Source organism: Perca flavescens, chromosome 10 (genome assembly GCF_004354835.1).
Source record: "Perca flavescens isolate YP-PL-M2 chromosome 10, PFLA_1.0, whole genome shotgun sequence".
NCBI classification, from domain to species: domain Eukaryota; kingdom Metazoa; phylum Chordata; class Actinopteri; order Perciformes; family Percidae; genus Perca; species Perca flavescens.
The window spans coordinates 20251315-20278783 of record NC_041340.1 but is presented as its reverse complement, the minus strand read 5'-3'; the positions used below and the strand labels follow the sequence as shown (position 1 = coordinate 20278783).

At 38.4% G+C, this 27469-nt stretch overlaps 1 protein-coding gene across 4 annotated transcripts; it reads right to left on the bottom strand.

Moving 5' to 3' along the window:
* Positions 1-3457: 3457 nt before the first annotated feature.
* On the bottom strand, positions 3458-26607 carry LOC114563185 (uncharacterized). Of its 4 annotated transcripts, none has more exons than XM_028590016.1 (9): positions 26519-26607; positions 26356-26404; positions 22296-22444; positions 21998-22130; positions 21621-21893; positions 21249-21524; positions 20975-21147; positions 20774-20890; positions 3458-4039 (listed from the first exon to the last, which is right to left on the bottom strand). In XM_028590016.1, the coding sequence occupies exons 2-9, from the start codon at positions 26399-26401 to the stop codon at positions 3860-3862; spliced, it is 1347 nt and encodes a 448-aa protein (XP_028445817.1). In that variant the 5' UTR covers positions 26402-26404; positions 26519-26607; the 3' UTR covers positions 3458-3859. The 4 variants fall into 4 exon arrangements, with proteins under 4 accessions (XP_028445817.1, XP_028445816.1, XP_028445819.1 ...); XM_028590015.1 differs by lacking the exon at positions 3458-4039 and adding an exon at positions 16155-17472; XM_028590018.1 differs by lacking the exon at positions 3458-4039 and adding an exon at positions 16155-17472 and having other exon boundaries at positions 22296-22352.
* Positions 26608-27469: the final 862 nt, after the last annotated feature.

The window sequence follows — 27469 nt, the reverse complement described above, 5'->3', positions numbered from 1 at the left end:
TGACCGAGACCCGGGTGGGGACTGATGGGGTCTGGGCAGTGAGGTAGAATATGGTGACTCAGATCCATGCAGAGAACGTTGGAAATTACAATCTAAGCATTGTCATCCTTTCTGTTTAACTGAAACTAATGTATTGAATACATTGTTCTTAAAACTATACTGTTATAAAGAAAAAAACATATTTATAAGAATGATTTATTATATTTCAACAAAAGTAAATTAAGTTTACTAATGGTTTTTAGTAATGATGTAAACTTGGTACTGCATTACCTTACCAGTCTGTGTTAATACAACTTCACCTGTAAAGTTTCACCTTTTGTAAAAACAGTTTAAGGCAACGGGTTTCCATGCATATTTCTAGTAAAGTCAACTCATTTGGAATAACAGTGTTGCTGGAGTACCCCTTCTCAGCAACTCTATCAAGATTCTTTGAGTGTAATAATAATAATAATAACTTTTGTTTTTATAGCGCCTTTCAAGAAAACCAAGGACACTTTACAGAATTACTGTGGCTAAGCTAAATGAGCATGTATGCTGTGGTAAACAGGTGGTGTTTAAGGAGTTTTTTTAAAAATGTCAAGGGATGTAGCATTTCAGATATCTGCAGTGGGTGGTGTTCCAGAGGGATGGGACTGCAAAACTAAAGGCTCTGTCTCCTAAGGTACAGAGTCTGGTGTGGGGAATGGAGAGCAGGCCGGCGTCTGAGGACCGCAGGTTTCGGGGTGGGGTGTATGGATGGAGGAGGTCGGAGAGGTACTGTGGGGCCACGGCATGGAGGGATTTTATATGTGATGCTGGATTTAATTGGGAGCCAGTGAAGGTGGATGAGGGTTGGGGGGATGTGCTGCCAGGTCTTGGTGTGGGTGAGGACCCTGGTGGCAGAGTTTTGGACATACTGGAGCCTGTCTAGGGTTTTGCTGGGGATCCCAGACAGGACTCCATTGCAGTGGGAGGTTATGAAAGCATTAAGGAGGGTTTCTGCCACAGAGTCAGAGAGTGATGGTTGGAGATGTTTTTTAGATGAAAAAAGACTGATTTGGAGATGGATTTTATGTGAGTATGGAAAGAGAGGATGGAGTCCAGGATTACACAAAGGTGTTGTATTTGTATGAATGCTGTATTCAAAAAATAAAAAACTGATAATTACAAAAAGGATTACACCAAGGTTGTGGACCTCAGAGGATGGGCAGATGGCGCACCCATCAACATCCCAGATGAGATCTCCAACCTTCTGGAGCAGCGCATTGGGTGCCACAACCAAGAGCTCTGTTTTATTGCTGTTCAGTTTGAGTAGGTTGGTTGAAATCCAGGCTTTGATGTCATGTAGACAGTTGACCAGGGAGAGGGGGGAGCTGAGTGGATGGTTTTGGTGCTGATATAGAGCTGTGTATCATCGGCATAGAAATGGAAACTGAGACCATGTTGCCGGATAATCAGGGGGAGCATGTAAATGGTGAAGAGCATGGGTCCAAGCACAGAGCCTTGAGGCACGCCTTGGTTGACTGGAGCTGGATCCGAGCAGGAGTTGCTAATGGTGACAAATTGCTTCTTGTGTGAGAGAAGACTGAAACCAGAGAGCTGTGCCAGTGATACCAAGGTGATGGGTAGGCGGTTGAGGAGAATGGTATGGGAGATTGTGTCAAAGGCTGCAGAGAGGTCGAGGAGAATAAGTATGCTGATATGTCCAGTGTCAGCAGTGGTGAGTAGATCATTTGTGATTTTGATGAGGGTCTGAATCCTGACTGAAGGGGTTCATAGAGCTCATGGTTGGACAGATGCTGATGGACTTGGGCGGCAACTGCTTTTTCTAGGATTTTACTTGGAATAGAAGGTTGGAGATTGGCCAGTAGTTGTTTGCATCCTCCGGATCCGAACCTGGCTTCTTAAAGACAGGGATTACTGAGGCAGTTTTTAAGTAGGTGGGTACTATGCCAGATTCCAAGTAGCAGTTGATGACATCCACCATGATGGGACACAGGACAGGCAGACATGCTTTGATCAGGGCTGTAGGCATTGGATCCAGGGAGCAGGTGGAAGCCTTTGCTTTTGTGACCACCTTGGTCACTGGATGGTTGTCCACAGGCGTGAAGGAGGAGAGGCAGCGCTGAAGCAGATGATCAGGGGAGGGAGCAATGTCCTGTGGTTGACTGGAATTAGAAGTGGATGGGGCACACACCAGAAGGTTCTGATGGATAAGATCCACTTTGGCCTGGAAGAAATCCTGTAGTTTGATCACATTCAATCAACAGTCGTAACTCTCTTGTAGTCATAACATAAGCGGAAAAAAAGAGAATGCAATGTGATCTTTATCCAAGTTATTTTATTAAATTTTTTAACATGATCAATAAATTGACTAAACTAAAAAAACAGTTAGCCCTTAAACTTCAAAAAAAAGAAGTCAGAAGATCAAAACAACCGGAAAAACACAGAAATCTTTGTTGGAAAAACAACAAAAAGTACCAACTTTAGTAAACTGTATATTCACATTCATTCCCCATTGCTAAGAAAAATATTGTGAAAAAAGGTTTTCAATGCCCTTAACCACCAACATGAAGCTAGTTTCTAGGTGGGCACCCGAGAGTAGTGTCACCAACCCAGTATCGGACCAAATGTTAAATATGGTCACAATCTCCCCTCCTGAGTTATGGCGTTGAATAAATACAATAAATACAAATTTTGCAGATCATTAAGATCTCACAGTGAAGTTGACCTTTTGGATATAAATATCAGCACCTTGTCATTTTATCCTTAGACATTTGGGTAAAATATTGTCACAATAAGTGTATGAATTTTTGAGTATGGCCAAAAACACATTTTCTGAGATCACAGGGACCTAGTTTCTAAAATCTCATGAGTTCATCATTAAGTCCAAGTGGACATATTGCCAAATTTGAAAAAATCCTCTAAAGGTGTTCCTGAGATATTGCATTCACAAGAATGGGACGGACGGACACAGGGGCGTAGCACAAGTCTGGGCCCTTAAGAAAGGCATTCTCTGTGGGCCCCTCCCTGCATCCACAGCTATTCATTCTTGCATCTTTTGGGGCCCTCCTCACATGAGGACCCTGGGTACTCAGTCCCATTTACACCCCCAGTCCGACACCCCTGGATGGACAGACACCCTGAAAACATAATGCCTCAGGCCATGGCTGTCATTGGCATAATATTACAATTTCACATTGATTTCATGGCCTAATGATCGGTGCAGAAGGGCTTATGGAAAGAAGGGCTTATGGAAAAAAGAAGGGCTTATGGAAAAAAGCTCCAGCTCACAGAAAATCTACAGATATACACTCAAATACAAAAATGAACATATATATTTTTCTGAGTGCGATCTCAGTCCCACAGAAATTGAATAGTTTTTTTCTCAAAAAATTACATTTCCTTGTGTAGGACTATTTATACAAAGCATAAAGACAAAAATAATATCATATATAATTTCCCAGAATGTAATGATCAAAGCCACACAAACACGTTGCTATATATAAGGCGGAAAGAACATGACAAGGGTTTAAAAGTAAACCTGGTGACACTGGTTTAAATTGCTGAGTGTCGCGTTTTGATCCCCATTAGTATTGAAGTCAGTTTGACATCCTCAATTTGCAAAATCTGCTACCCAGTCTCACTTTCAGTCCTCATTGTAACATCATCTCCCCTTTCTTTAATATCTGTGGCAGCAGCATACAGTGTAAGTTATGCATTTTAATTATAACCTGAGTTTATGAAACACATTTATATTCCATATTAAACAGGAATACATGGTCCTTTTTCTGTACACCACTGAAATGGCTCTATTTCCGCTAGTTACGATGCACAATGCTAAATTCAACTCTGCATCTCTGAATGTACGGTGTACTCCTTACAGAAAGTTGAGTTTATCTGAGGTGTAAACATCACAGAAAGTTGAGTCTGAAACGAGGGGGAGTGCAGAGGGAATGGGCTGTCTTTTGAGCTCAAACTTTGGCACAGGGTCTGAGGAGAGACAATCAGAGCCGAATGTAGGAGCTGGATCGCCTCCTTGCCCTCCTAGAGGTTCAACCTGGAGAGAGAAGTGAAAAAAACAATGCAGATGTGTGAGTTAATAAATCTGTGTCGGTAAGTGTTAAAGATTCTAAAATTATCCAAAATAATTATTAGATGAGGAGTTTCTTGCTCTTTGTCCTATATTATGCTCATTTTCATGTTCATACTTATTTTTGGTTTCTAGTAGAACATGTTTACATGCTTTAATGTTCAAAAAACACATACGTTTTTTTCATACTGTCTGTCTAAATATACCTGTATTCACCCTCAGTCCTGTTATATAGGACTAAAATGCCAAAAAAAAAAATCATCTTAAAAAAAAGGGCTATACTAGATATTTAGAATAAAAGTGGTCTGGGATTGACTCCACACAGCTCTCAAATTCCGTTCCCCATCAGATGCCGACGCTTTGTCACGGCCTTTGGAGCCTTATGGAGCTAAATCAGGGCCAAATGTTTTGTTCATTTGAAAAAAATATATATAGTTGAAAAAAATAAAGCTTGAAATTGAAAATTTAAGTTTTGGTCAAAACTTGGAAAAAATAAAACCATGTATTCAAACTTAAAATAAGTGTACCAATTTTTCTTTCAGTTTGAATAAAATATAGATTAAATTCTGGAATTATTTTGAATAAATTATAAATTTTCATTTTTCACTTTAATATTTGTTTTCAGTTCCACATTTCATGTTTTCAGATTCAAAACTTATTTTTTTTTACGCCTTCAAATCTTTTTTTTTCGGTTTCAAATCTTTTTTTTTCGTTTTCAGATCTGTTTTTCACTTTCAGATAATTTTTTCGGTTTCAGACTTTTGGCCCTGATTTTGCGTGGGGGCGTGGCTTCAACTCAGAGGGCGTGGTATTATGAGTGACAGCCTAACAACGAAGGCAGAAGACTCCTCTGTCATGTTGACTTCAGGAAATGGTGTTACTGTGAGAACTATGACTGAATGCTTTCTATCCACTATATACATGTGATGTTTACTTAATAAACTGATGCAAGTGACAAAGTTCCATTTAAAAAATTGTATTGGACAACACATGGTACCAATTACACTATAAGAGCAATAAACTGATTGTGCAGTTCGGCAGGAACAATGACTTCTCCCACTTCCATGTATGACATTGAATGTAGCACCACAGTATTCACTCGGCAGTCAGCATAGCGTCCGCTCCGCCAAGGCAACCTGCTGGCGCAGCCCACAGGTAAGACATGTGAAAGATATTAGCCTTTTTGAATAGATACTTTGGGACATTATCCCCGCAGTGGCATTTTTTTGTCATTAACACATAAAGGGAAAATAGGTGGACAGCTGGAAATGAAGCATCGCTAGCACAAAAGTTAGCATTAACTAACGTTAGCTTCACACTAGCTGGTGTTTTTACACCAATTTTAGTGTCCAGCTCAAGTTTTTTGACTTTAACGTGTAGTGGTCTTTGTTAACCTGTTTGTCAGAATGACCATAACTCGACAGTGGCTGCCTGCAGCCGTACAGCCTTATAAAACATATAATATAAAAATGTAAATGGTCTACATATAATGTAAAACATTATAGATAACTAACATTGCTAGTGTTACCTTTTCATGGTTCGTTTAAACAACATAACTTGTCCTGGTCCGCTTTGTTAATCAATCAATCAATCAAAGCTTTTATTACGGACACACACGGTCCAGAAAACAGACAGTAAGACATACAAATACAAAAAGACAAGTTAGTGTATTCTGATACTTAAGTTAGGCTGTGGTAGAAGCCTTCAAAGTTTGCCCACTTGGCATATTTTGTAAGGCATAACTGTCATGCTGTTACATGTAACGTTACAGTGTAAAACGTAATTTATCAGGTCAGAGCATTAATGTAAAGTCATATTTGTCTACTCTATAAAAGGAGACCTTCTTCACTGCAGCCAGTGTCAAGTTATGGTCATTCTGACGAACCGAGGTTAACAAAGACCAATACACGTTAAAGTAAAAAAAACTTGAGCTGGACACTGAAATTAGTGTAAAAACACCAGCTAGTGTGAAGCTAACGTTAGTTAATGCTAACTTTAGGGCTAGCGATGCTTGATTGCCAGCTTTGTCCAGCTGTCCACCTATTTTCCTTTTATGTGTTAATCACAAAAAAAAATGCCACTGAGGGATAACGTCGCAAAGTATCTATTCAAAAATGCTAATATCTTTCACATGTCCTACCTGTGGGCTGGTGCCAGTGAATACTGTGGTGCTATAAGTCATACATGGAAGTGGGAGAAGTCATTGTTCCTGCTGAACTGCACAATCTGGCACAGTTTATTGCTCTTATAATGTAATTGGTACCATTTGTTGTCCAAAACATTTTTTAAATGGAACTTTGTCACTGGCATCAGTTTAAGTAAAAATCACATGTATATAGTGGATAGAAAGCATTCAGTCATAGTTCTCACAGTAACACCATTCCCTGAAGTCAACATGAAAGAGGAGTCTTCTGCCTTCTTTGATAGGCTGTCACTCATAATGCCACGCCCCTCTGAGTTGAAGCCACGCCCCCACGCCAAATCAGGGCCAAAAGTCTCAAACCGAAAAAAAAATATCTGAAAGTGAAAAACAGATCTGAAACCGAAAAAAAAAAGATTTGAAGCCGTAAAAAAAAAGATTTGAAGCCGTAAAAAAAATTACTTTTGAATCTGAAAACATGAAATGTGGAACTGAAAACAAATATAAAAGTGAAAAATGAAAATTTATAATTTATTCAAAATAATTCCAGAATTGAATCTATATTTTATTCAAACTGAAAGAAAAATTGGTACACTTATTTTTAGTTCAAATACATGGTTTTATTTTTTCCAAGTTTTGACCAAAACTTAAATTTTCAATTTCAAGCTTTATTTTTTCAACTATATATATTTTTTTTGAATGAACAAAACATTTGGCCCCGATTTAGCTCCATAGAGCCTTACATGCTTGTCTTGTCAGACCGGTTATCAAAACAAAGAATAGAGATGCTTGGATTGCAACATACAGAGGAAGTGTGACTTCATTCTCTGCTCAGGACGCCATTACTCCACTATGTCTTTAAGCAAATATTTGTTTGCTGCTGTATTAATGGGTTTTAGGTCAAAGTTTCTGGGTCACCTGCATCTGCGCTCTTGGTGTAAGTCTCCTCTCTTATAAATGTGTGTATCATTAGTTTGTGTGTTAAAGGATAGGTTCACATTTTGTCCATCTTAAAAAAATAGACTGGTGCCCATGTGAACTATGAAACACATTGTTACTGTAATGATCCATCCTGGTCATCCTGGCCATTAAGAGTTCCCTTATTGTGATACCAAAATTGACGGGACAAAATCTCCAAATATTCCAAACATTCCAAAGTCTTATTCATACAAAACGTCATCCTTGTATTAATGTCGCTATGCCACAGCTCAGCAAGAAAGCACTGTCCAGGTAACAATAAGGATGTAATTTGGTACTAACAAGGCAGTAACTTTGGAAGATACCAACTTGATTTGATTAACTCAGACTGTTGCAGCCTTGTAAGAATACAGTACATAGATAGAATAGATACTCTGGGATGATTTTTGCACAGAATGAAGACTGTGGATATCCCCCCATTACTTACAATGAAGCACATCAAGAATGGATCTCTTATGAACAAGAAGTATGATTACAGTAATCAAACATTGTTTTTTAATACACATGGGCGTGCGAGTATAGTTTTAAGACAGACTTGGACCAAATCAGTGGGTCAAACTACAATAACTATCTTCCACTGATTTCAGAACATTAGCATGCACCGACCTTTTACCTCACACAGTATCTTTGCCTCAAGTATCTCCTTCTCTGCGTTGCCAACAACAACTCTCCGGTGCCTCCCTGGGAAGCCACGCCTCACAGTTTGAAAAGCTTTGTATAAAACCTACCGATGGCTCAAGGGAGGTAGTTGTATGTTCTCCAGGTGCAACAGAGTAACTTGGGCCTGCAGGTTCAATCAAATCCTGCAATTGGAAGGAGGACATTGAAGTAAAAATAACAACACATATAAACAGGTGGTCTGAATGCCCATTTGAGGAAATATTTACATGGTAATACACAGCAGGTGCTGCTGCAGTCTCAGGAGCAGACTCGTGGCTTCTGGAAGAGCTGTTTTTACAACAGCACTTTTTCACACAGCAACAGCAGACAACCACCGCAAAGATAATCCCGCCAGTAATAGCAACATAAACATATGGATGAAAGACAAGAGGAAGAGGTTCTGTAAGAGCAGAAGAAGGGGAGGGGGGCTATGTTAATATGAATCATCAGTAACAGTTTGTTCATACATTTTTTCAAAATGTGTGCTGTTGCTCACCTAGTTCTACCTCCACTATCACAATCTGGGCCAGGTAGCCTTGTTGGTCTCTGAACTCAAAGGTGCCAGAGTCTATGATGTTTACAGGATCAATCTCTATGCCCTTAGGCACGATCCGAATCCTACTATCGTCTGTGACCAAATTGCCTTCTTCCATTAAAGTGTTGTTTTCCACTTCCTCTGCCGGTGTAAAAGTCACAGTCCATGTGGCAACGAACGTAGGATTTTGGATGAGGAGCCGTTCATTCACATTTGTATTATAGTGTCTATTGTTCCCTGTGTGTGATAAAGAGTATATTGTATCAAAACATTTAATCAGATACACAGCAGTCTAAAAGCTCACGTGCAGTTTCTATTCGTTACTAACATCACCTTTCACTGTGAGCCGTATCCTAGACAGCAAAGTGTTGTCTTTTTTTCTGAAGTTGTAGTAGCCGCTATCTGCCTGATTGACGTTCTTAATCTCCCACATAAAACCCTTCATCTGCCATCTGCTTCCCTTATTGGCCTGAGGGTTGGTGCGATTCCACAGGACCCTCGGCATGTCCTCACCATGAAGGGGAGTGAACTCCACGAATTCAGTCTGTCTAGGAACAGTATAGGAATATGATTTCCCGTAATTCCTGTACATACTGTAAGCACACTCTGAAAAAGCACATAAAGAAAAAAACAGAGTTATGTTATTGCACACACTTAATAGAAATACCCTATTTCCACAACGGTTTTCTGATAGAATAGTGCTTTTAAAAATATAGTATAGTGTGACATTCTTACCCACAATTTGCAGTTTGATCACATCGTATGGCATAGCATCATCAACTGAGACAGAAAACGTTCCCTCATCTCTTTCTGTCAAATCTGTGAGTACAACTGAGCCAATGGAAATTTGGAGGCGTGGGTCCTTTGCCTGAATTGGAGAATAACACACAAGCATTTATTTAGGACAGAGGGTAGATTCTATTCATTCAAAACCTGGTTTGTTCTGACTTTTGTCATATTCAAGATCTTGCCATTCATGGATGTCATAGCAATATTGGTTATAGTATAAATTATAGCGCCAAAAGCTGCTCACCTCGTTCTTATCCATCACTAGCTTCCTGGATCCACCATTCTTCGGAGTGAAGTACAACTGTCCATTGAAAAGAGGTGGGGTAAAACTAAATGGCAATCTCAAAGTTCTGCCATAACACATACGTTTTTCAAAAAATTCAGCGGATGAACCTTAAATCAGAAAGATACCAGTGAAGAAGAGATAGATGGAGGGAATATTAGGACAGGTCGAATACAAAACATGAGGACATGTGGAAAACATACTATAAGCAACTTCAATACATTTGATATCACATGTAACAGAAGAAAAGAAAAGTGTGAATTATTTTATATATGTGTGAATGTTTCATTTGTTCCTGTGCCCAAAATATAATCAATGAGGGCCCTATATTGAATCTCATTGAGCAATGTGAAACAGCTCCGAGATAGTTTCACATTGCATGGCGCTTAAGTTCTGCCTCTGTTTAGAAGTGGTGAATGTACAGCTCACAGCAACTTAATACGATATAGTGTCTGGCTTTTGTTTGATATTTAGTGTTGGCAAATGGCTTTTTATAGAGTCTCTTAGCAAAATAATAGACACGGAAAAGCCAGCGTTACGTAGCGCCTTTTTCCACCCAACCTTATTAAATACAACAGTTGAAATGTTCTTGTCAGCTATCCGCTCATGCTCCAGGAACGTGAAGAAAAGTCTGCTTGGTATATCCAGCAATTATGTTACATTAGAAGCTGCCAAAAATGAACTGCAGCCCAAGATGGTAAACCTCCCCCACCCCCGCTAGTGTGTCAAGAGTGTGCTGCAGCAGCAGTCTATTGTTTGGCTGTTCAGTTTTATTTTTAATATCCAATGCTCTCCATATTGCTTCAAAATCAAAACCCCAAGTTCACTGGGTACCCAGGACACCAAGTGTGAAGTAGATTGGATGAACGGTTCATGAGATATTTCAAAGACAGACGCACAGACATACTGGTCAAAAGTTTTAGAACACCCCAATTTTTCCAGGTTTTTATTGAAATTCATGCAGTTCAATGTCTTATTGTACTCTGAGTGAAAGAATAGAACAAATGAACAACTTAAGTTAAAAAAGAAATCATGGAATCAATTTATAAACCAAAATGTATTCTAAATTTTTTAGTCATCAAAGTAGCCCCCTTTGGCAGATATAACAGCTGAACACACTTGTGGCATTCTTTCTACAATGGAAATCAAATATTCTTCAGAAAGTTCTTCCCACCTCTGTTGCAGGAGTTCCCATAAATGTGTGGCACTTTTCCATCCAGTTCATCCCAAACCAGCTCAATGTGGTTTAAGTCTGGTGACTGTGCTGGCCACAAGGTAGTTCTGGCATATGGACTTATGTTTTAGGTCATTATCTTGCTGTAGGATGAACCCCTGACCAACTAGGTGCATACCAGAGGGTACTGCATGGCACTGCAAAATGCTGTGGTAGTCGTTTTGGTTCAGGGTGCCTTTCACTCTGTACAAATCACCGACCCTGGATCCAGCAAAACAGCCCCAGACCATCACGCTTCCTCCTCCATGTTTGACAGTTGATGTCACACACTGAGGAACCATCCTTTCGCCTACTCGACGGCGTACAAAAATCCTGCGTGATGAACCGAAGATTTCAAATTTTGATTCATCAGTTCATAGCACCTTCTTCCAGTCTTCAGTAGTCTATTGACGATGTTTCTTGGCCCAGGCAAGCCTCTTTTTCTTATTCTGACATCTTAGCAATGGCTTTCTTGCTGCAACTCAATCAAACCTGCAGCTCCTGCAGGTTTGATAGGTTGATAAGTCTTCTCTTTACAGTTCAAAGAGACTTGCTTATTACGACCACTATTAAGCTGTGCTTGAAGCTGTTGTCCTGTAAGCTGAATATCACGCAAGCTGTTGACTCTCAGAAACTTGTCTTCTGATTCTGTGGTGGCTTTGGGTCTGCCAGGCCTCTTCCTGTCAGAGTTTCCCCCAGTTTTTAAGTGCCTTTTGATGGGGAAGAATACTGTACTCACTGACACCTTGACTTTCTTTGCAATTTCTCTGTAGGAAAGACATATGATGGTCTGTCTCTCTTCCATTGTTAGGCCTAATTGCCTGTTTCCCACCATTTTTATGGCAACACACTACTTTCTGCAGTACAATACTGTTCAAATAATGCTCACGAGGGTATGGTACCACAGTGTGTTCCAACAATACTTTTATACAAACACAGGGGGTTGTAAGTAATCCAGACAAGTTGGAACACCTGTGGGAATTGGTAGCACCAACTTTCAAAGCTTGATCAACCTCCATTGCTGCAGAACAGCTTTATGTTTACCCATTTCTTGTTCCCTGAAAAAGGCCTTTTTGTAAAATACTGAAATGTACATTATTTTGGGTAACCTTACTTTTTTTAACCTCAGGCAGTTCACCACTAAATTTGAATAAAAAACTAGAAAAATTGGGGGTGTTCTAAAACCTTTGACCAGTAGTGTACATACACACACAGAGGCGTCCCGCTGTATTAAATAGATTAGAAACCTGTTTGTGTCATGATTCACTCGGCTCTTTCAACTGGATCTTAATTCAATCTAAAATGATAACAGCGCAACACACAAACCTCTTGCATCATTAGCTACAACTAGTCCTAGCCATCTTAGCTGCCAAAAGCTTTACAACTTACAATTTCGTAAGCAACCACAACTCAACAAGTCAACTCAAGCGACTGAGTGAGCAGAGAGACAGTCTAAGACAGGTTATAGGAACTTCCCAACCCGCAGAATCAGAACCGTAAGCTCGCAGACCATGGGATTCACTCAAGAACTCATGAGTCCTCGATGACTCGTGAGTTATCAATGACTCATGAGTTCTCGCGTGAGTCGGTGAATCGTGCAAATCAGCCGGCTATGAGTGGATCTGTAGTAAACAAGCAAGTGAAGTCTCTCATTGAGCTCAGAGTAAAGCAAGTCCACAACAAAAGCCATTCTTTCACTTCTGAAATAACATACAATGTTCTGCACGTAGCCTAGCTAGGCCTACTGTAGGTTTTAGTGTATAAATGTAGTATGTTAAAATGTAATTAGGTCGAGCAGACAGTTCGAAACATTGCAAGCTCGCCTCGCAGACTCACGAGTCACAGAACTCACGAGTCTTCGATGACTCGTGAGTTGTCGATGACTCATTGGTTCTCGCGTGAATCAGGCAATCGTGCGAATCAGCCGGCTATGAGTGGATCTGTAGCAGATGAGCGAGGTCTCTCATCGAGCTCAGGGTAAAGCAAATCCACAACAAAAGCCATTATTTCACCTCTGAAATAACATACAATGTTCTGCCCGTAGTATAGCTAGGTCTACTGTAGGTTTGGTGTATAAATGAAGTATATTAAAATGTAATTAGTCGAGCAAACATTGAAAGCTCGCCTCGGCTCGCCTATAGATCAATACTGACTCAAGTGATTCAAGTGACTTGCACAACCCGGTGTTTAGTGTGTGACTCAGAATAACCTGAATCCTTAAAAGGAATCAAGTTTACCAGGCCTAATAGATTACAAAGTCAGCCTACTATCACCTTAAGAATATATCAAGGGTTAAAGACTTGGAGAAGCAGGATTTGGAGAAACTTGTAATGGTATCTTTACAGGTCTACCTGAAAAATCAATTTGACAGCTGCCGCTGATTAAGAACGCTGTTGCTTTAGTTCTCACAAAGATCAAGAAAGTGGATCACATCAGTCCAGTTCTGAAGTCTTTGCACTGGCTTCCTGTCCTTCACAGAACTGATTTCAAAATAGGCTCCTTCTGTTGGTTTATAAGGCACTGAACGGTTTGAGGCCAAAATAAATTTCTTATCGGCTGCTACATTATGAACCGCACAGACCTCCCAGGTCGACTGGGACGTCCTCAGAGTCAGAACTAAACAGGGAGAAGCAGCGTTCAGTTTATATGCACCACATATCTGGAACAAACTCCAAGAAAACTCCCAGCACTTTTAAATCAAGGCTGAAGACCTTTCTTTTTTAAGCTGCCTTTCCTTAAATAATTGTTTATTTCTTAAACTGCACTGTAACTTTTATTCTCGTATTTTAGCCTGTTATCTATTTTTATATTTTTAACTGTTTTCAACTGCTCTTTAATGTTTTATGTAAAGCACTTTGAATTGCCTTGTTGCTAAAATATGCTATACAAATAAAGTTGCCTTGCAGGACATAGACAGTTCACATAGTTGGCATATTTTAAACACGTTTTAGGGACAGAGCACAAAGATATGTGGAGCCAAGTATTCGCTAATGAAAAAGAAAAGGCTGTAAAGTTAAGTTTCAAATGGGTTAAACCTGCTTAGCATTTCTTCTATGAGGCTGTATGATTTATACTCACCACCAAACAAGACGCAGGAAACAGTAGTCACGTATAATAACAATAACATGTCCTGCAGAGAAAGTATGCATGTTAACTTGTAATAGGCTACGATCACGTTTCTCTGAACCCAGAGAGCAAAAAAATAAATGTCACAACAACACAAGATTTGAAAAACTGACAGACAAGAGGTTGTATACTCACTGCAAAGTAATTTCCTTTTGTGATATAGCCGATTTATGTGAGTGTGTGAATGTGAGTGTGTGTGGATGGGTGTGTGTCATGGATGTATAGGACGATGTGTGTTAGTACTGCCCGTCGGACAGAAAAACTAGACTGGGCGAGGCTTCCTTCACACTCTGTCATCTTCATAACTGCGCATATACTGTCTATCTGGAGGTGGTTCCCAACCAGAATGCAGCCCCAAGGGTCACAATCAGGGTTCAAAATTAAGGTTTTTGTCCACCAGCCAAATGGCTAGCAAATGTTTTGATTTTACCAGCCATTTAATAGATTACCATTGTTTTTTTGGCTGGTGAGTTAAGCACATCTACCAGCCAACTGCATATTGTTCCAGAATTTGGCTGGTAGGCCTAGATCAGTATTCCTCAAAGAGTGGACCGACTCCTGGTGGCCCTTGAGTAGATTTGGTAAAGTATCATGTTTTTATTTTAAAATCCAAAACAGTGTTTCTCAAACTGTGTGCCAGCAACTCCAACGCCTAACATTTAGGATCATAGATGTGTTATTTTAAACATAAAAAAACTTGTATGTAAATTTAACATTTAAATTGGTTGTTTTCTCATGGACTTCAGCAATAAAGCCGTCCCTTTTGCAACACTGCCTCTCACTTACATCACAAAAGATCACGTGACATTTGAAGAAAATCCAGAGAAATAAAGTTTACGGTAACTGCATTCTCAGCATAAGCAGCACCATTCTTCCCATTGAGATGCCTAACTAAGGCAATGAGTGACTGTTGTAAAACTGTTATCAATTAGGCTATAATTTGTAATATAGTGTTAAAGTAGGATGACTATTGTTTTTGGGAATATTTTGGCAGTTACTGTATGTGGTCTGGAGTTTTATTTTTAGTTAAGTGGTCTGAAAAACTTTGAGAAACACTGGCATAGTTGGTGCTAATTTTGAACCCTGGTCACAATATGATAAAATAATTAGATGATTTTATTATATTATATAAATACAGTATATATATATATTCTTTTCTTGTAAAAATCTGGATTCTTTCACCTCTTCAGGCCCCTACACATGGAAATTAAACAATTTTAAAAGGAAAAATCACTCTTTGGTTGAACTGCTCTCTCTAGGATACTATATATTTATTTTCTTGAGAGACAAACATTGTAGTTTAGAGTACAGTCAAAGTAGAAGTCTGTATGCAACAGAGATGTAGTTGAATGTGATATCTGGAAACTTCCCTTCAAAGAGAAAATCCATACAGTAACAATGAAATATAAACCATTTTTACAAGCAGGCTCGGCTTCTTTGCTTGTTTGTTGTTGTTGCTGTTCATATTCTCTGATGTTGTATACTATTCTGAAATGGGCTATTTTGATATTTTGCCATGTAGGCTACATTAAGTAGCCTACATTTTTAATGCTAATACTTAGGCCTACATAGGCTACTTTTGAATCAAGTCATTTGAATGATTTTGATTCTTATTTTGAGTCTTTTTTTACACTGCCCTGTATTGAAGATGACACTTGTATCAGCACAATGTAAAGGAGGCCTAATAGTGATAAATTGTCTGTTAAATTAAAGTATTTGATTAACCTATTATAACTGATGCACAAATTATGTATGTTATAGTTGGTTGAGATTGAGCTAATTGTAACTACTGTTTGGTAGTTGGTATCAACATTGCATCCTATTTTATAAGATCATCATATTTTTTTATGTAAAATCCTAATGTGACTTTCTTGAATAAATGTAGTGGAGTAAAAACATATTACTTCCTGCGGTGCGTGGTCACGAAAGGCTTGTATCATGTGGACATGCCAACAGTTTTAATTAAATTAAATTAAATTAAGGCATCAATAGTTATAATCCAATAATACAACATATCTTAATGGGCCCTTCTGTATATGCCCTTTTACTTTGGGTAGCGTACTTTAAGTATTTTTCTGCTAATATTTTGCTAATGCCTTTTACTTATTACACAGAGACTACAGATTTGTATACTGTGGTATCCTTTACTAATTTTAAGTAAAAGATCTGAGTACTTCTTCAAGCACAGGTCTTCTGTGGCTCTGGAGGAGCTTTGTCAAGTCTCACATGTCCCCTAATTCTATTAAAGTGCAATAATAAATTGCTAAAGTACCCCTTTAATAGTTTAACAGCCAAAAACTCAGCTGCTCCATCAATATTCTGAGTGTAGTTTGATCACATTCAATCACAATTCATCAATTCAACAGTCAGCACTCTGACTGATAATGTGACATTATCTTTATTCAACAGTTAGCCCTTACAATTCAAATGAAGAAGTCAGAAAGTCAAAACAACAGGAAAAACACATCTTTCTTGGCAAACAACAAAAAAGTACCAACTTTAGATGTAAATAGTATATTCACGTTCACTCCCCATTGCTAAGAAAAAGGTTTTCAATACCTTTAACCACCAACATGAAGTTAGGTTCAAGGTGGGTACCCGAGATTAGTGTCACCACCCCGGAATTGGACCAAATGTTAAATATGGTCACAATCTCCCCTCCTGAGTTATGGCGTTGAAAAATACCAGAAACGTTTTTTTGCAGATCATTTAGATGTCACAGTGAAGTTGCCTCAGGCCACTGCTGTCGTCGGCGCAGAGGCATAAAAATGTAAAAGTAAGTATAGTTACATATCTTATATTTGTATCAAATATTACAATTTGATTACATGGCATAATGATCAAGGTAGTTTATCAAAGCTGCAAGGAGGATGGAAAAAGCTCTTCAAAACATGACATTTCCTTGTGTAATACTTGAAATTAATACAAAGCATGAAGACAAAAATAATATCATATATCATTTCTAGAATGTAATGATAAAAGCCACACAACAAAGTTGCTATATATGAGGCTGAAGGCATAAGGGTTTGAAACAACCAAATGAAAAAGAATATATAAGTAAAGCTGGTGACAGTAGTTTAAATTGCTGAGTGTCGCATTTTGATCTCCATGAGTGTTGAAGTCTATTCAATTAGCATGAAGTCTAGCCTGAGAAGCCAGACCCACATCAAGATGTTGGTGCTGGCTGCAAATTACATTTGCTGCCGTTGTGTCTAGATTTCTAGACTCACTTCCAGTCCTCATTGTAACATTGTCTCCCCTTTCTTTGATATCTTTGGCAGCAGCATAAAGTGTAAGTTATGTACTTTAATTATTACCTGAGTTTATAAAACACATTTATATTCCATATTAAACAGGAATACATGGTCCTTTTTCTGTACACCTATTACCACGCCTTTGCAAGTTTGCAGGAACTTTATTTTTTCACGCAATGAAACACTGAAATGGCTGTATTCCCAAATTCTACTCTGCATCACTTGAATTTACCGTGTACTCCTTACAGAAAGTTGAGTTTATCTGAGGTGTAAACATCACAGAAAGTTGAGTCTGAAACGAGGGGGAGTGCAGAGGGAATGGACAGTCCTTTGACCTCAAACTTTGGCACAGGGTCTGAGGAGAGAAAATCAGAGCCGAGTGTAGGAGCTGGCTCGCCCTCTTGCCCTCTTAGAGGTTCAACCTGGAGAGAGAAGTGAAAAAAACAATGCAGATGTGTGAGTTAATGAATATGTGTCAGTAAGTGTTAAAGATTCTGAAATGATCCAAAATAAATATTAGAATGAGGACTTTTTGGTCTTTGTCCTATATTATGCTCATTTTAATGTCCATACTTGTATTTTTGGTTTCTAGAACAGGGGTTGTCAAATTGGGTGAATGTGAGCCTCCCCTTAGAGTAGGTAAGGACAACCGAGCCCCCCTCTTCCCTAAAATCCTGCCCTAACCCACACACGCCTCTGCAGTAAATGCCATCTTTTGTGTGTTCCAGGCAATGATGAGTTTCAATACCAACTGATAAAATGTAAATATTTTTTAATATTGTATTTGAAGACATTTTATTTCCACAACTTTTTTAAAAGTGCATTCATAAACGATTCTTTGCAACAGCAAATCATTTCCAACTTCATGCCAGCCTAATTGAAGCTACTTTTAAAATCACTGAACATCAGTAGGCCTATCCACAAGTCAACAAAACATGCTTAACATATGTAATCGGCACCAAAGCTACTGACAACGACACCCGACGGCTGAAATCGGCGCGGTGTGTCACAATTAGATGCTTAGATGCTTCTGTCGCCTTCATGTTAATAGTGCCAAATTACTGTATTATGCTTTTTTGTGACCGCAAATCATCACGCTTCCTCTCAAAAAATACAAAATATTTTGTGCTTAGTTTCAATGTAACGCCGAAGATTGCATGGTCTCATGCTATCATTTGCTAGCACCTCCTTGCAGACCACACACTGCGGCAGAGGTGCAGCCTCGGACCCCGACCAGGTGAAACCTAACTTTAAGTACTCAGGATCATATTTCCTAAGTTTTTTTGCTGGGCCCTCCCTTAATGCTGACTTCTGTTGACTTGGGACAAGGAAACGATGCATTTTAAAGCGCCCATATTATGCTCATTTTCAGGTTCATAATTGTATTTTAAGGTTGTACCAGAATAAGTTTAGATGGTTTAATTTTCAAAAAACACCATATTTTTGTTGTACTGCACAGCTCTCTCTCACTGCTGCAGATCCTTTTTTCACCTGGTCTCTGTTTTAGCTACAGTGTGAGACCTCTTTTCTTCTTCTTCTTCTGTACTATCTTTGATTGCACTCGCACATGCGCAGTAGCTCACATGTAGATCATGTCAGCTAGCTAGCTCCATAGACAGTAAAAGAAAGGCTGTTTCTCCAACTTCGGTCAGTTACAAGGCAGGATTAGCTGGGAGACTTCTAAATGAGGGCGCACATGTAAGTAGTTCTTCTGTAGATTATGGTGAACTTGTGTGTGTTGTAGCAGTGCTTTGCTATTGAGAACGAGGTAGCATGCTAGCGTTAGCGTTAGCATGCTAACACGTGTGACGTCAAATGCCGTGCCGATTTTGAACAGCTCACCCAGAGACTGAAGGCAGGACACATTCAGAAACCGTATCTCACTCAAAACAGCATGGATGGATTTTTTTCAAAGTTTGTATGTGTGTGGAAGCACAAGAGACACAAAAGAACACCCCAAATCCCAGAAAAAGTGTTTTTTTCATAATATGGGCACTTTAAAGCTAATACGCGCGTGCACAATTAGCCTACCGATATCAATAGAGCTGCATACAGTTATTTTTTCTTTGTGTGTCGCGCCTCCCCTGTGGCTCTTTGCTATTGAAAACCGCTGTACTAGAACAAGTTTGCATGCTTTAATTCACCTTCAGTCTGAAATGCTCAATCTTAGCGTTTGTCTCTTCAAAATGGATATTTTTTAAACTAGATATTTTTTTAAAGAAAATTGGTCTGGGATTGACTCTATATGGCTCTCACAGACCGCTCCCCAACTTATTAAATGCCGACGCTGTGTCACAGACCTCGGCATCTGTCGACACACAAGGCACTCACATGCACTAAAATGCATTCCTTGCCAAACCAGTTCTCAAAGCAAAAAAAAGATAAGCTTGGATTACAAGGATTGGATTGACCCCAAAACCACCAGACTCCTTTGACAAAAAGTCCTTTTACTTCTAAGAAGTAACTGCCTCAGTCTGTAAGTTAGTTTGTGTTATGTGCAGAGCTGTATAGTAACAAAGTAGAACTACTCTACTTAAGTACTAAAAGGCTGTATCTGTACTCCAGTGGAGTATTATTTTTTCTCCTACTTCCACTTTTACTTGAGTACATATTTTCTATGAATGAAATACTTTTACTCTGATACATTTTTTATGTGCTGCATCGTTACTCGTTACTGTTGTGAATTCCTCACGCTGCGGAGACTGGGTAGGTTACAGTGTGTGTGTATGTTTTCTTTTCATTACAGTTGCTCGTTCAGAAGTCAGAGACGATGTAAGTTTGTACTCTTTCTATTTAGCTTTCTATTGTTGCAGCAGATTAAGCTATTCCTGAGTTGTTTCAGTTTGCAGTGAGTCCTGAGTGTTAACCGTCTGACCCTGTGATGTGAAGCTCCTAGTTTATCTGTGTGTTGCTAGCTTGCTAACTTTCCTGTACATCACAAATGTTAGCTAGTGTGTGATATGTTTTTTGGGGCTTTAATCGTTACTGTGCTGGAGAGGATGTTAATTTTACTTCCACAGTGTAATAATTGTACATTTAATTTCAGTATTTGTTAATATTTGTTATTTTCAATATAATATATTTAATATTTGTTAATTTCTTTGGCTACAGCCTTGGCTAAACATTTGAAATAATATAAACAATATGATATTCAAACTTTTGACTGCTTTCTTTAACAACTAAATAACACAATACTTGTACTTTTACTTTCAGTACTTGAGTAGTAAATTTTAAAATAAACTACTTGCAATACTTAAGTACAAAAAATGTTGAATACAACAGTACTTCTACTTAAGTGTGGTGCTTAAAGAGCACTTCTACTTCTACTCAAGTCACTTTTTTGATAGAGCACTTGTACTTTTACTCAAGTATGGGTCTCTAGTACTTTATACACGTATGTGTGACCTTTGGATCCGACCTAACATGGCGTCCATAGCAGTACATTGCTTAGCTCCCTGTCTGCTTCTCCAAATATGGGGCCATGCCAACTGACATCTAAGTTACTGTACATAAACCTATAAGGTCAAGTGGGAAATTATTAACTTGAACACTGAACATATAAATGTGTGTATCATGACTGTGTGTTAAAGGATAGGTTCACGTCTTTTTCATCGCAAATGTCATCCTTGTATTAATTAATGTCGCTCAACTTGTAAGACAACTCTGCTGTGCAACCACTGGGGAGGCATGCTTTAAATTTGAAAAGCTTTGTATAAAACCTACCGATGGCTCAAGGGAGGTAGTTGTATGTTCTCCAGAAACAAGGGAATTCATTGGCTGATAAGAGTTATCTGGCACAGGTGCAGCAGAGTAACTTGGGCCTGCAGGTTCAATCAAATCCTGCAATTGGAAGGAGGGCATTGAAGTAAAAATAACAACACATATAAACAGTTGGTCTGAATGCCCATTTGAGGAAATACTTACATGGTAATACACAGCAGGTGCTGCTCCAGTCTCAGGAGCAGACTCGTGCCTTTTGGAAGAGCTGTTTTTACAACAGCACTTTTTCACACAGCAACAGCAGACAACCACCGCAAAGATAATCCCGCCAATGATCGCAATATAACCATATGGATGAAGGACGGAAGGAGGAGGTTCTGTAAGACGAGAAGAGGGGGAGCGGGGCTATGTTAATTTGAATCATCAGTAACAGTTTGTTCATAAATTTTTTTTCAAAATAATGTGTGCTGTTGCTCACCATCTTCTACCCTCAGTTCCACAATCTGGGCCAGGTAGCCTTGCTGATCTCTGAACTCAAAGGTGCCAGAGTCTATGATATTTACAGGATCAATCTCTATGCCATTATGCATGATCCGAATCCTCCTATCGTCTGTGACCAAATTGCCTTCTTCCATCAATTTGTTCTTTTCCACTTCCCCTGCCGGTGTAAAAGTCACAGTCCATGTGGCATCGAGCGAAGGAGTTTCGATGACGAACCGTTCATTCACCTTTGTATAATAGCGTCTGTCGTTCACTGTGTGTGATAAAGAGTATATTGTATCAAAACATTTAATCAGATACACAGCAGTCTAAAAGCTCACGTGCAGCTTCTATCTGTTTTTTACATCACCTCCTACTACAATCTTTAACCTAGATAGCACTGTTTTGTCTTTTTTTCTGAAGTTGTAGTAGCCGCCATCTGCCTGATTGAGACTCTTAATCTTCCAGATAGAACCCTTCATCTGCAATCTGCTTCCCTTATTGGCCTGAGGGTCGGTGAGATTCCACAGGACCCTCGGCAGGTCCTCACTGTAAAAGGGAAGGAATTCTATGTATTCAGTCTGTGTAGGAGCAACAGAGGAATATGGGCTCCCGTAAGTCCAATACACTTGGTAAGCACAATCTGAAAAAGCACATAAAGAAAAAAACAGGGTGGATTTATTGCACACACAAGGTTTTCTGATAGAATAGTGCTTTTAAATATACAGTATAGTGTAATATTCTTACCCAAAATTTCCAGTTTGATAATATCGTATGGCATAGCATCATCAATTGAGACAGAAAAAGTTCCCTCATCTCTTTCTGTCAAATCTGTGAGTACAACTGAGCCAATGGAAATTTGGAGGCGTGGGTCCTTTGCCTGAATTGGAGAATAACACACAAGCATTTATTTAGGACAGAGGGTAGATTCTATTCATTCAAAACCTGGTTTGTTCTGACTTTTGTCATATTCAAGATCTTGCCATTCATGGATGTCATAGCGATATTGGTGATAGTATAAATTATAGCACCAAAAGCTGCTCACCTCATCCTTATCCATCACTAGCTTCCTGGATCCACCATTCTTCGGAGTGAAGTACAACTGTCCATTGAAACGAGGTGGTGTATAAGTAAATGGGAATCTCAAAAATTTGCCATAGCACTCACTTTTTTCATAAAACCCAGCGGATGAACCTTAAATCAGAAAGAAGGTGAAGCAGAGATATTAAGAATATTACATATATATTGTACAATGTATGTTTAGAATGTAATGCTAGCTGCAGATGTAAACCCAAATGTTAGCATGTTCCATTTGTTCCTGTGCCTACAAAATAATCAATGAAGGCCCTATTCATACTTTGCAGTGACGTCATTACCATGGATACCTGGCGGGCAAGAAACGTCGATAGAATGGCGATGAACAGTGGCCAGTCACGGGAACTGCAGCCTTGCAGATTTCCAATACTACAATCAATCAACTATTTAGAACATATGTCACATTATATGTCACTCGGAACTTGTGATCCATACACAGCACCCGCTGATTTTTTCATTGCTTTGAAGCAGGCAAAGTCTCTACCAGACTTGGAGTTTGGAGATATTTACATCTATCTTATAGAGAATCCGTCACCTTACACCGCACAAAAAATGAAAGCCTACAAAAGTACAGATAGCTATCTTTTTTTCAAGAGTGGATGGGTTAACAACGCTGTCGTATGAGAGGTGAAAAACAGGAATATCTTCATAATCAAAGCAAAGGTGAGTGTTACTAGTTAGTTAGTTAGCTAGCTAGCTACCCGCTAACGTTTGCTAATCTGTTCCGTCGTGTGATGAAGTCTTCATCTGAATACGTACACCCTGCCTGCCGGCAAATGACAGCTTGATAAGTAGTTTATTTTTTTAAACCTTCTGCCAACACTAGGCTATGTGTCATGTAGGGTGACCAAACCTCCCGGTTTGACCGGGACAATCCCGAGTCCCGACAAAAGCTGTGTCGGGACGCTAAAATATCCCGGTTTACACCAACCACTATGAAATTGTCCCGGTTGTCAGCGATTACATAACCGATGTGTATGGAGGAAATATTTATTCATAATTCAAATTGAAAGTCCAAAGAGAAATTGAAAGTCCAAAAGGAAAACAAAGCGAGATCAAATTAAAATATTATTATTTTTAAAATTTTCCATTTGGCTTTGGCTTTTGAATTTCAATTTATCATTGGCTTTTAATTTTCATTTAATATTTGGCTTTTGAATTTCCATTTAACATTGCCTTTTCATTTGGACTTGACACATGTCAATGAGTAGGCTACATGTTGGAGAATAGCGCGGACACGCACCTCACACCGCGCGCACCACCCGGAGAAAAAAGTGAGAGAAAGAAAAAGGAGAGGTCGCAGTTCGGACGATGACTATCCGGTTGAGATTGTGTGTGTGCGTCCTCGAGATCTGACCACACACAAACACACGTAAGCAGAGCTACCCACACCCATGTTTCTACTGTTGCTTAATTAAATATAACATCAAAAGAGAGAAGTTGTCTGAGTCGTGTTTTAAACAGACACACCTGGGGCGAAGTTGGGAACCAGAATCAGCTTTAAATCCAGTCCTAATCTAGTCCTCACTAACACGGGCCCAATTATAGTAACTACATGAAAACTTCACGGTTGTAGCATGAAATGTGGTTTGTGTTTAGCCTACATCATCATTTTCTATCATGTGAAACAAGACCCAGCCTAGTGGTGAATCTGCAGACAGATGCTTAACAGTGCTCTCCTCAGCAGTAAGCTCCCCCTGCTGCTCATAAGGTGCCTCTGCACCCCTTTGGTTTCAGACCCTCCCACCAGCCTTTGGGCCACGCCTCCTCATTTACATTGACATGTGTCAAGTCCAAATGAAAAGGCAATGTTAAATGGAAATTCAAAAGCCAAATATTAAATGAAAATTAAAATCCAATGTTAAATTGAAATTCAAAAGCCAAATATTAAATGAAAATTAAAATCCAATGTTAAATTGAAATTCAAAAGCCAAATATTAAATGAAAATTAAAATCCAATGTTAAATTGAAATTCAAAAGCCAAATATTAAATGAAAATTAAGATCCAATGTTAAATTGAAATTCAAAAGCCAAATATTAAATGAAAATTAAAAGCCAATGATAAATTGAAATTCAAAAGCCAAATATTAAATTCAAAAGCCAAAGCCAAATGGAAAATTAAAAAAATAATAATATTTTTAATTTGATCTCGCTTTGTTTTCCTTTTGGACTTTCAATTTCTCTTTGGACTTTCAATTTGAATTATGAATAAATATTTCCTCCAAAGACGTGGTCTTATTATAGCCCGATCATTAACTAAACCCATGTAGAAAGACTAATAAAGCGTGCAGCGTATGATTTTAACAATGTGTGTGTGTGTGTGTGTGTGTGTGTGTGTCAGTCAATCGTAGCGGTCTGCATAATCTGTGCAGCCAGCGTTACAATGTATATTTGTAAACATTGTTACAACGCCTCTTCTTCTCTGTCTCGTTTTAACCAGTCTTTTGCTGACACCTGTGTTAAATTTCACAGTAGGCTTTCAGCCAACAAATTGATTCTTGAGCAAATTCACACAACAAATATACGTTATAGAATGTTCTTGCCTGCCAGCCAGTAGTTGTGACGTCACGTGCAAAGTATGAATTGAATCCATATCTACTGTCATGTCACAAAATAAGTACAAATGAAGCCATTGCTTTAATTGACACAACTTCAATATTCCAGGCTGGGATATCCCAGTATTTCAATTCTACTTTGTGTCAGATTAGTGACCACAAATTCTTTCACCTTTAAATCACCTTTAAATTCGAACATCCAAGTTTACCTAATTATTGACGAAATAAGTGAATTAATAAAAAGTTCAAATGTATCAAATAGCATATAAATCAATACAATTTAAATAAAAATAAAAACATTTTAAATTAATAAAGCTGAATTGAGGTTTAGAATCTGTAAATGCTTGTTTTATTAAATTTTAATGAATTAATTCAATTTCTGTAATCATGTCTAAAAAACAATTCTTCTCTTTAATTTAAAAGTTGTGGCGCAATAAGGGGGTAAATAGCCGTGTCTGAAAGATCAAAAAACTCTAAAAAAAACTTTCTAATTCTACTCCACTACATGAATCAGCTTAAGTTACTATAGTTGTTTTACAAATTAAGATTTGTGCACACTAAACACACTGTGGTTTATAAAATATGTTTTATTATGAATAAAACTACTCGACAATATATAGGCCTACAAGTCCAGCTGAAATGATTAGCCGATTAAACACAGAACTGCTTAGATTGTTTCCAATTTCTAAAATGTGAGGAATTTAATCATGCATTTTTTTTTTTTTCTTTTTAATACTTTAAGTACATTTTCTTGATGATACTTACATATTTTTAATTAATTAACATTTTCAATGCAAACTTTTACTGGTAACAGAGTATTTTTACAGTGCGGTATTTTACTTCGGTGAAGGATCTGAATACTTTTTTATTATTATTCTTTTTTTTTATTCTTTATTGTATAATAGTGATACAAACAATCAAGGCACAATGTGGTTGTACATTTATCAAAAAAAAGTGTTAACAGCTTTGATCGAGGTTGTTTATAGTCAGTTTTTTTAGTCAAGTAGCGAATGTAAGTCCAACAAACAAAAGAGTCTCTTGGCGTTTTCCTTTGTCATGCATTGAAGAGACGTAAGGATCTGAATACTTCTTCCACCTCTGGATATGTGGAAGACTTCTAACGAGTTCCTTCCCGAGGCTATTTTCCATAGACAATGAGCTATTTCCCAGCGGCACTGGGGCTCCTCACAGCGCTTAGCGCCGCCCAGGACGATTGTGATTGGTTTAAAGAAATGCCAATAAACCAGTCCAGAGCACATTTTTCTTCCATGCCGGAATGCTGTGTGGACCGTTCTCTTAATACATCCATGGTGTGGACCATTGACTAGCCAGACCCTCCTTCTCCGCAGCGTTGGGAAGGAAGGTCTGGCAAAGCGAGAAGACTAGCTTCGCTATTGAAAAAACTGAACCTTCATCGTAGCATTTCTTCTGTGAGGCTGTATGATTAATACTCACCACCAAACACGACGCACGAAACAATAGTCACGTATAATAGCAACATGTCCTGCAGAGAGAGAGAGAGTGTTAACTTGTAACAACGTTTCTCTGAACCCAGAGAGCACAAAACTGAACATCGAGCACATTTTAAGAAAACATACACAAGAGTTTGTCTACTCACTTCAAAGCAATGTCCTTCTTTGTTACAGTCGAGTTTGTGTGTTGGTGGTTTACTTCTTTACTGTCGACACCGGACAGAAAACTAGAATGGGCGAGCTTTTTTTTTTTTTTTTTTTTTTTTTCAAAAAGCTTTATTATTCAAGTACAGATACACAAACACATTGGAAACATTACATTCATAAATACCATGGATGTATTAAGATAACATACATACATAAATACATGAAAAAAGGGCTGCATGAAATTTACATCACACTGTCATCTTCATAACTGCGCAATATCCGCACAAACTGCGCATATAGGTCGTCCAACGGGTGGTGGTTCCCAGCCAGTGTGTGGTTGCCCCTTTTCTTTTCCTTTTCCTTTTGAAATCTGAATTCTTTCACCACTTTATTTCAAATTAAACCATTTAAAAATGAAAATCACTCTTTGGTTCAACTGCTCTCTCTGGGATACTGTTTATTTTGTGTAACAATTTCTTGAGAGATTAAAGAAACAACATTTTTAATTTAAAATATGTCGAAGTAGAATATGAAACAGAGATACAGTGATAAATGCTAGAAACTTTATTTTAAAGAGAAAATCCATACAGTATGACATATAAATCATTTTAATAAGCAGGCTCGACTTCTTTGCTTGCTTGTTGTTGTTGTTTGTATTCTCTGATGTTCTGAACGGTGCCATTCTGCATCTGAGTACTTTTGATACGTGTAGTAGCCTATTTTTAATGCTTATCCTACTTATGTGCTTTTACTTAAGTAAGATTTTGAATGATTGCGATTCTGTTTTTTGACACAAATAGTATCAGCAAAATGTAGGTCTGAGTATTAGTAATACATTGCCTGAGAGTTATATTATATTATTTGATTATATTACTGATGCACTAGTACTACCAGTCAAAAGTTTGGGGTCACTTAGAAATTTCCATTCCACTCCATTACAGACAGAATAC

Coding starts and splice junctions, on each gene's coding strand:
- LOC114563185 (XM_028590016.1), bottom strand. CDS start 26,401: ATGTTGCTATTATACGTGACTATTGTTTCGTGCGTCGTGTTTGGTG. Junction 21,148..21,248: donor GGAACTGAGGGTAGAAGATG/GTGAGCAACAGC, acceptor CTCGTCTTACAG/AACCTCCTCCTTCCGTCCTT. Junction 20,891..20,974: donor CACCTGCTGTGTATTACCAT/GTAAGTATTTCC, acceptor TTCCAATTGCAG/GATTTGATTGAACCTGCAGG.